At 57.3% G+C, this 10,039-nt stretch overlaps 1 protein-coding gene across 1 annotated transcript in view; it reads right to left on the reverse strand.

The window, feature by feature from the left end:
- The window catches only part of LOC132367776 (NUT family member 2G-like), an 88,850-nt gene extending 79,807 nt beyond the window's left edge, over positions 1-9,043 (reverse strand). The window contains exons 1-7 of the mRNA XM_059926363.1: positions 9,004-9,043; positions 6,034-6,276; positions 3,009-3,117; positions 2,753-2,950; positions 2,415-2,557; positions 1,797-2,291; positions 1,621-1,701 (exon numbers count right to left, since the gene is read on the reverse strand). Coding sequence (XP_059782346.1) covers positions 1,621-1,701; positions 1,797-2,291; positions 2,415-2,557; positions 2,753-2,950; positions 3,009-3,117; positions 6,034-6,276; positions 9,004-9,043 — 1,309 coding nt within the window. The remainder of the gene's footprint in view (positions 1-1,620; positions 1,702-1,796; positions 2,292-2,414; positions 2,558-2,752; positions 2,951-3,008; positions 3,118-6,033; positions 6,277-9,003) is intronic.
- Between the last annotated feature and the right edge of the window lie 996 nt (positions 9,044-10,039).

Raw genomic sequence — 10,039 nt, forward strand, 5'->3', positions numbered from 1 at the left:
GCCTTGCCTTAAAGGGAATGGGAATTAACAACCTCCTCCGAGGGTCACATGTGCCTGCAATGCCTCAACCAGATCAGCTGGGCTCTGCTGCTGAGGTCTAACTCAGCTCCTGCCTGCTGCAGCACCCCCACTCCTGTCCTCCACCCGCAGAGGCATTCCGCAGCAGAGCACCAGTGGGTGCTTGGAGTTCCACACCAGGTCACTTAGCAAGAGCGAGAAGGTGGGGAGGGAAGGCACACAGCCACACTCTAGAATCAGGAATCCTCTTCTCCCTCTCCGGGTCCTCTCTCCCCTGTGCGTTCACACACAGCAGTGATGCCCAGCTCACTCCTATGCCATCCCAGCAAACCATCCATAGGGCCCCAGACCACAGACCACTGAGGCCACCCCTCAGCAGGTCCCAGAACCTGCAACCGTGAGGGAGGAGAGTTCTCAGTCCCTCGTGAGGGACTCAATAGGCCACCCCTGGCTCCACCGTGAAAAGTCCCTATTTCCACAAGAGAACCAAGGAGCTGTGAGGAGGGGTGGTCTCTAAAGCTCTTTGTCTCAGAAGCAAGGCTGAGGACCGGTGGACACTGGACAAATTAGCCAGCTCACATATACACACACACACACACAGGCCACCCTGCAGGGGCCCAGAGGACAAAGCAACCAAATCCCACTTCTGAGCCAAAAAGGCAGGCTGCCTGCAGTGTGGCAGGCGGCCTGCATCAGGACTGGTAGGCCCAGCTAACTTTCCAGGGCGCTGGGGTAGGCTTACATCTGCATGGCCAGCTCTCGCAGAGTCCAGCCCCATGCCTGACAGCTGTTCCCCCAAACAAGGGAGGGTCAATAAACACCCACTGCGACAGGCGCTGCCCCAGCTTCCACGGCCGGCCCAGGACAGCCTGAGTTACCGTTTATATAATCTTCCAGGGCTGGGGCTGATATAGCCAACATGAGGGCAAGGTTATGAAAAATGCAAGTTCAGAGCCTTTGCATCCACAAAAACCAAAACAAAACAAAACAATACCAAACGCCACCCGTATTTTACATGACTGGGTTTTAAGACTTCTCACATATCCATTTTGTGAACTAACAGGACACAGTGACAACAACACTTCCAGGCTTTGCCCCAGAGGCCCCAGGGCCCACCATCCCTCACCGTAAACAGACCCCAGGTGAAAAGCCCCTCAGACATCCCCAACTGGGGCATCTACACTCTGCAAGACGCAGTAAGGTGCTCATTTAAGAGCAGCTGAGAGTCCCCCAAACCAACCTGTGACCACCTGGACACAGGGCCCTACAGCCCCCACACTGCTTCTGCACAGACACGGACGATCCAGACAGCCTGGGTCAGTACAGCCCAGAAGAAGGAGCGGCAGTGATCAGCACTGAAAGACACGCCCTCCAAGTGCCCAGTCTCCATCATGGGCCCACATCGTGCCACACTTAGACACCACACACTGCGAGGTCCGACCTCCATCACCCAACCGTCACCACACAGACCGCCAGCACAACCAACCACCCACCCAGAGGGTGACACACAGATGGCCGCTGCCAGGGGTGGCTAAGGCCAGGCATGGCCCGATGCCAGAACGCACTCGCCCACCACCCACCTACGGCCATCTCGCCCCTCACCTGCAGCTCGCACCAGGCTACCTCCACCCAGGTCTCCGTGTCCAGACCCTTGTAGACCGTCTTGAAGGAACCGCGGCCAAGCTCAATTTCGAACTTGAGGAAGCGGCCGTCCAGGGAGGTGGCCACAGCCTTGAGATCGTCCTCGTCGTCGTCCTCCTCCTCGGGCTCCTCCCGGCGTGCGCGCCCGAACTCTGGCCTCGCCTCGAGAGCCCCCACGTCCTCCTTCCTCGCGGCCGCCGCCGCCTCCTCCTCGCGGGGGCCGCCCTCGGGGGCAGGCGCGGGCGAGGGCGCGGGGTCCGGGCCAGGCTCCTGAGCGCCCGCGGGCTCAAGACCGGGGTCGGCAAGGTCGCCCAGCGGCGCGGCAGGCGCGGGGACGGCGGGGCGACCGCGGGCGCGCTCGGCGATGAGGCGGCGCGTCTTGCAGAGTAGCAGCACCCTTTGCTGCAGCGGCTGCGGAGGCTGCGCGCCCGGCGACTCGGCCCCCTCCAGGCCCGGCGGCTCCTCCTGGTCAGAATCCACCACGCTGCGTCGCAGGAAGCGCTGGGGCCCGGGCCGCGCCGCCCGCGCCCGCGGCACCGCCGCCGGCTCCGCCATGCCCGCGGGCCCCGCACCGCGCCCGGCCTCCATCAGTGCGCCGGGGGCGTCTCGGCGGCCGCCATCGTCGTCCATCTCTGCGAGCAAGGACACACAGGCCCGTGTGAGCGCGGGCCTCGCCGCACCTGCCCGGGACGTGGGATGAGACAGTGCCGCCCCAGGGCCCGCGGCCTGCCCGCCCCGGCCGCGGAGGGGCCTACCGGGCTGTGCCTGGGGCGGGGGGTGGGGTGGGGGTTCTGCAGACCGGATCAGGAGGCCGGGCTGGGTGGGAGGGAGCCGTTCCCGGCTCAGGCCTGGGCCAGAGAGGAGCCCTGCTGGGCTGTCCCGGGGGACACGAGGGAGGCTGCAGAGGGGGCCGGAAGGCCGGGGAGAGGGGCACCTGTGCCCTGCCCAGCCCCGGGGAAGGGGGCCTACTGGGATGCCCCTGGGAGGTGGGGGTGGTTAAAACGGGGCCGGGAGGCCCGGGCTGGGGAAGTGGGGATGCCGTGCCCTGGGCAGCGGAGGGGTGAAGGAGGTTGGGGAAGAAGGAGGTACTGGCCCGGCGGCGGCTCCACAAAGGACGCTGCCTGGGGCGCAGGAGGGGCGCGCGGGGAGGGGGATGCGGCGGCGCAGCGCGCACACAAAGGCGGCGGGCTCGGCACTCACAGGGCGAACGGGCGCCGTCCATGCCCGCGGCCCGGCGGCCCGGGCGGGCGAGGCCGCGCTCAGGGCCGGGATCTGCGCTCGGGGCTGGGGTCTGCGCTCGGTCCGGGGTCGCTCTCAGGGCCGGGGTCTGCGCTCCAGACCCGGGTCACCCTTGGCGCCGGGTCGCGGCGCTACTTCCTCCAGCCGGCCCGCGGCGGGGCAGCACTCCCGAATGCCGCTTCAGCTCCGCGCGGCTGCGCTCCCGCACCGGCTCAGACCCTGCGCGCGAGGAGGGCGGGGCATTCGGCTGCCCGCCCCCGGCCGGCGCGGCGGGGCGGGGCCTGGCACGCCCACCTGTCCTCGGGCGCGCGCGAGGCCACCTGCGGGCCAGCCCCCGGGGCCGCGCAGGCCCACTGCGGCCTTTATGCTCCCCCTCCGGATGTTACTGCTGGCGCCTGAGGATCTTTGGAATGCCCCACGCGGCTGCTGGCCGCGGATGGTCTGTTATCCCCCCTGCAAACCTGGCTTGGCCATCCTAGTTTGTCCACCTGGAAAGGCTGCCAGTTCCAAGACTCGGTCAGTCCAGGAAGACACCCTGAGTTGCAAGCCTATCCGTTTCAAGCCTGTCCATGATGACGTGCCTAGGCCTATCAAAGGGAAAACTGAGAAGGGATGGAGCTAAGCATGTTCCAGACAGACGCATGCAAGCCGGTCTGGCTTCCTCCGTGCTCCCTGGGACATGCTGGTGACATGTGGGTATCATGCCTGCCTGGTAATGGAGATGTCTGGCAATTCACGTCATTGCCGGCAGACTGCTGCCCACCCACAGCTGGCAGATGTACATAATACGGCAGCAGTATCCCCACACATTGCAGCAGCAACCTAGGTGCTGGGGGACTGGAGAGGACCTGTACTTGACTCAGCGCTATGTGCTCTCTGAGCCCTTAGAGGTAGTTTTGGGCAGCCCTGTTTGCATACCTCTCATGACAGGGAGCTCACTCTCTATGCTGACCCATGACCCATGAGAACACAGCTAAGCAGTTAGGTCACAGTTTGCTCATCCATGAGATGGACATAATGGTCAGTGCACAGCTGGTGTTCAACAAATGCTTACAGAGGCAGGGAGGAAAGGAGACAGGGCCTACCCTCTGCCTCTGCTCCAGTCAGTCCCCAGCAAAGCCCACTGGTAGGAAGATCAGGGTCTGGCCTTGCCCCCAGGGAGCCCCAGTCAAGAGGTACTTTTGAGGATGGGTCTGCCTTTGAGTGGGCTCAGGGGTCAGTCTAGTGGTCAGACCCAGTGCAGCCGGGCCACCTCCCTGAGTGCCCTCCACAGGCTACTACATGGGGAGGTGGCTCCTCACTTGACGACTATGTGGCCCACCCCAGGGCAGGTGAAACAGTGGAGAACCCAGGTCCCATAAGGGGACAGGGGCAAATGGGGGGACTGTGCCAGGAGAGCAGAGTTGGGGGCAACAGGGGTATCCGGGGGTGATGGGGGCAGCAGGAGTGTCCTGGGGTGATGGGGGCAGGGTAGGCTTCTCAGGGAACGGAAGGAAGGGTGCTGGGGCAGACAGATGGAGTGGGGGTATATGGACCTCGCAAGCTTGGGTTCCTAGGCCCTGGAAGCTCCTGCAACTGGCTGGGCAAATAATGGGGCCCCTGGGGCTCTGGCCCCTTGAGGAAGTCTCCCCATCCAGTGGGGGCCAAGAAGTTCTATAACACAGTTTTTTTCCTCTCTTATAATAAGATGATGTATAAAAAGATGATTTCTTTTACTCTGTTCTCTGTAAAAATTTGAAAACGTGTTGATTTTTTAAATAACAGCTTCATTGGGATATAATTTAGATACCATAAAATTCAGTCTTTCAGAGTGTACAATTCAGTGGTTTTTAGTATATTCACAGAGTTGTGTGACCAACACCACTGTCTAATTCCAGAACATTTTTATCACCCCCAAAAGAAACCCATGCCCATTATCAGTCACTCCACATTACCCCTCTCTCAGCCCCAGGCTAGCAGTGATCTACTTTCCAACTCTATAGATTTGCTTATTCCTAACATCACATATAAATGGAATCATACAACAGTCCTTTGTGACTGGCTTCTTTCATTCAGCATAATGTTTCACTTAGTCCACATTAGAGCATGTATCAGTACTTCACTTCTTTTTGTGGCCATATTGATTTTTTAGGAGCAAGTACTCATTAAAGAAATTTAAGATAGAAAAAGTAGAAATAAAAACTTTTTAAAATTGTTACCCAAGTGTGATCCCATGGCACCTCCCGTGGCAGGCACATGTCTTTCCATGTGCAGCTGTCCACTCAGGAGAAGCTCAGCAGGCTTGCATCAGATAACCAAATAATGGGGACTTGCCTGGTGGCGCAGTGGTTAAGAATCCTCCTGCCAATGCAGGGGACATGGTTTCGAGCCCTGGTCCAGGAAGATCCCACATGCCGTGGAGTAACGAAGCCCATGCGCCACAACTACTGAGACTGCACTCTAGAGCCCATGAGACACAACTACGGAGCCCATGTGACATAACTACTGAAGCCCACATGCCTAGAGCCCATGCTCTGCAACAAGAGAAGCCACCGCAATGAGAAGCCTGCGTACCGCAACGAAGAGTAGCCCCCACTCGCCGCAACTAGAGAAAGCCCGTGAGCAGCAACGAAGACACAACGCAGCCAAAAAATAAATTAATTAAATAAATAAATTTATAAAAAATCATAATAATTCCAAAAAATGATTCAAACCTTTTCTTTCCTATGCAACAAGTTACCTTTTAATTTTACACAGTTAGGCTCGCACCAGATGCTAGGTTCATATCCTAGCTGGTTCAGTCCAGAGAATGCGGCTTTAGCCCTCAGATGTCCTGGAATGTGCAGATGTTTGAAATCCTCTACCCATCACCCTGTTGAAGTGAGCCTGCTGCCAGGTGTGGGGGATGCTATCAACACTCAGGGTCCCCTCAGGGACCACTCCCAGACTGCACCACTCAGTTCCTGGCCCCAGGAATTTTGTTTTAATGGGCACAACTTTTAGAAACAACTTTTAAACTTTTCTGGTTGAAAGTCTGAAGAAGAACAGCTAAGACCACTCAGTGCTCATTCCTACCCATTCAGTGGCCTGAGCCATGGGGGTGCAGATCGGTCTCAGTGGGGAACTGCTAGGTGGGCACAGAGGGCACCTGCACACCTTCAGACCAGCCTTCGACCTCTGCAGGAGTTGCGGTAAATTCGGGAGCTGGAGCACTGCGTTCACCCTGACTGTCATCCTTGGTCACAGCCTGCCCTTCATTCTCAGCCTCTTCAGCACTCGGTAGAAGTAGACGGGGTGTGACTTCCTCTGGTTGCTCGCAAGAGATGATGCCAGTGTCCACCACCTGAGACCCACTGAGTGAGCCCTCTTTTAGTGTCTCAGAGCAGGATTGAAGTTGATCTGCAAAGAGAAGGGCCAAGTGGTCCTAGAGACCTGCATGGATCACGAAATATGGAGACAGGCAGAAGAAAACACAGGTCATTTTCCACGTTTTCGTCTCTCCTAAAGCCCCAGGAATTTGACCCAGGGATCTTGAGTAACTGATAGCCATCCAAAATGGGGGTGGGTCGCTGAGCCCAGTGGGTGGTGGGGCCTCAGTAAGTCATGCTGCTGAAATAATGATAATGATGATGATCCCCAGTGCTGAGCTGAGTCTTTGCAGGAATTCTCTTGTCTTGCCCCACACTGTCCTCGAGGGCCCTGTTATCAGATGGGAAGCAGCAGAGAGGCAAAGAGACTTGCCTGAGTTAGTCGACTGCAGGCAGTAGGCCGGGAGGTGAACCAGACCAACTTACCCACACCCCACAGGGAGCTGCCTCTCAGCCTGCAACTGCTGCCATCCAGCCTTTTCAGGACTTTGTGGCCAGTCCTTGCCCATCGACTTTCGCTAGCTACAGGGGCCGGTCTTCGGCAAGCTGGCACATTCTCCATCGTGCCAGCTCTCTCTCATCCTCTCTTAGCACCTCTGTCCACATGGCCCCTGGAGCTCTAGCTCTGCTGGCTCTGCTGTCACATGCCCGTGACGCAGCCCACCTCCAGCTCCACCCCATAGAGCACTGGGGATGGGGATCTGTGCTCCACCTCTCCCAGCCCCCAGCAGCTTCAGGGAAGCATTGCCAGAGGAGGTGCTGGTGGCAGCAGATTGGAAGGGGCTCCCATCCACATCCACTGGGCAGGGGGTAGAAAGAGCTCTCCATCAGGCTTCTTTTGGTCCCCAGAGCCAGTCACACAGCTCTGCTCCCCTTCAAGGAAGCAGCCAGAGCACAGCAGCTTCCTCCTCTACGCTCCCAATCCCCGGGGCTGAGCATCCCCTGGGGTGGCTGCCCCTCCAAGCTCCGCAGCTTCCTTCTGTCCATACCCAGAGTGTGCGCTGCAGTCTGGGTTTCAATGGGAGCAGAGCCCCCATTGTGCTCACTCAGCCCTGCCAGCACCTGGCATCGAACCCCTGGTATTGAATGGATGTTCCACCCAGTCCCAGCCTCAGCTCTCTCCTCAACTCTAAACTCCTTCCTCTTAGGGGGTCCGTCTTAATGGGCAAGCCGAGGAGTCAGGACACTCCCTCAGTTCTAGCTTGACCTCAGGCCCAACCACATCTATCCACTGCCCTCCAGAGCAGCCACATACCGGTGAGGCCCCAAATTCTGGGCCATGTTCTCCTCTTGGTCCTGATGGCACACGCCAGCCCTCGCTCACCGCGGATCCACTGCCTCTGTCTCATCCTGCTGCCCAAGTGGAATCACTGAGCAGATTGGCACAGGCTTCCTGGAAAGCAGTTCGAAGTTAGAGCAAGAATCTAAAAAATGTTTACACCCTTTAAGTCAGTAATTCCCTTCTGGGGAATTTATACAAGTGAAGTGACCAGCTATGCAGATAGTGGTGCATAAAGATGTTCACTGAAGGGTTGTTTATAATAAGCATTAGGAATAATGTAAATTTTCAGCAATTGGAATATGGCTCAGTAAACTGTGTTATTCCTACGTAGTCAAAGATGATGAAGCCATTTAAATGCTCTTCGTGTAGTTTTATAATGAGGCAGGAGATAATTTGAAGTGACAGTGCACAGGAGAAAAACTGGAAGGGAACACACCAAAATGTTAACAGTGGATGCTTCTGCTTTTGTGCATTTTTCTGCACTTTGGACAAGAGGCAACTCCACCTAATGTCTGGCCCGTGTCTTTGGGAAAGAGGGGCACGCTGATCCAGCAAGGGTCTAGAGGCATGGATCCGATTCAAATCCTGGCACCACCCGTTGGCCATGACCTTCAACTCATTAATTAAGTTCTCTGAACTCCAGTTTCCTCAGTCACCAGGTGGTGGTGGCACCCAGTTCCCGGGGTTGTGAAAGAATCGCTAAAGGAATCCCCAGGCGTCCAGCAGCCCAGTAGGACTGAAACATGATAGCCATCCTGGACTCTGGCCACCTCCTGCCTTGCCACCTGTCTCCTTGCTGGTGGGACCTGTCATGGAGAGAGGAATGGCCCCGATTCAAGAGAGCCATTCAATCCCCATTTCCACAGAGGGACATGGAGGTTTGAGGTCTTAGTGATTTGCTCAGGACCACAGAGCTAGCCAGTGGAGGGGCAGACATGTGGGCTCGTGCGGACAGAGCAGAGAGAAGGAGCATGGAGAGCCAGGTGCCACAGTAGCTTGGCAGGGGTCCTCAGACCAGAGCCATGCCACTGTCCAGGGCAGCTTCTGACCAGTGGCCGAGTCAGGTTGTCCTGCCAGCTGGGGTAGCTGACTACCCCAGGGGTTCCCAGGGGTCTCTCCCACCCAGAGTTTCCACTTTCCGCTCAGTGGGCCTCGTCAGCCCCCATCAGCTCCCAGGGGAGCCACACAGTTTTCCATGTGATGCAGAAGAGGCACTTTCCTCTGGCTGGAGACTCAGCCTGCTTGACTTGGGGTTTTCCAGCAGACCCAGCTCGAATTGCAATGCCTGCGCCTGGGAATGCCTGTTCATTCAGAATGAAGAGGTGCCCAGGTGACATAATATATCATCAAACACCTGTCGAGCCTACTGGGGGCCAGGCCCAGTGCACACAGCGGAAAATGGCCACATTGCGTGAGGAGGCACTGCCTGTCTTTCAGCTATGCTTCCTTCTGCGGTGGCTTCATGCACAGTCTGACCCTTCCTGGAGGAGGCACGCATGTCCACCAGCAGCGCCATGTCGAAATTCCCAGCTTTTCCCTCCATAGCCCTAGGGAAAGCCCAGGAACGGAATGTCTTTAGCTGACAGGTCACGTGTTCATCCCTGAACCACCCCTGTAGACAGGGCTGGGATGTTCTGATGTGCCAGACTGGGCACTTGTCTCCCATGGGTCCAAGGACTGCATGTGGGAGGAGGGCTTGTTCCAAAATAAGGGGAAGCATCCCACCTACACCCTGACCTTGACCTTGGGGAAGCAGGCTTGGTTCCCCTTTGAAGACCTGCACCAACCCCCAGGGAGCCCCACGCACACTTCCTACCCTCGTGGCCTCAGTTTTCTCATCTGCTAAATGGCTCACCTCATCAGGCCACGCAAGGGAGAATGCAAAGGTCCAAGACAACCTGGCACACAGTAGGTGCTCATTAAACACTAATGCTGCCCTCCTGGGCTCAGCGCTCCGCACACACCTGCTAAAGCAGCAGGTCACAGCCGCTGGGACCATCAGGCTGCAACGTGTTTTTCTAGAAGGTTTTATGCGAACTACACATCCAGGAATGAAGTCACTGATCAATAAACCATAGCAGTGACCCCTCAATTAACAAATACTTATCTGTCTTAGAGACAGAATTGCCATTTTGCAAGATAATTGAGCACCAATGACCAGAAGCATACTCTGCTTTGAATAAGGACCTGCAACATGACTGGCATCCGCAGGGCCTCAGCGGGGTACTACAGGCAGCCTCGGGGCCTGGGGTGATTTCTGCATCATTATCACAGGGACAGCCAGGCAGGAGCTGAGCCCTAGAATCCACGGGATAAGGATGTGGGGCATCGTGTGCTGTGTGGGGCTTGACATGTTTCTGGTCTGTGTCTCTGAGGATGTGAGTGGTGGTGGGGGGCAGGGTGCCTTGCTTCTGAAGCTGAGGGGCGGAGGCCAGCGCAGACACCAGCAAGAGCAAAGTAGGTCTTTTAACAGGAGGAGAAACCGAGGTTCAGAGATGAAAAGGCCAAGAGC

This window comes from Balaenoptera ricei, chromosome 6 (genome assembly GCF_028023285.1).
Source record: "Balaenoptera ricei isolate mBalRic1 chromosome 6, mBalRic1.hap2, whole genome shotgun sequence".
Taxonomy (NCBI): Eukaryota; Metazoa; Chordata; class Mammalia; order Artiodactyla; family Balaenopteridae; genus Balaenoptera; species Balaenoptera ricei.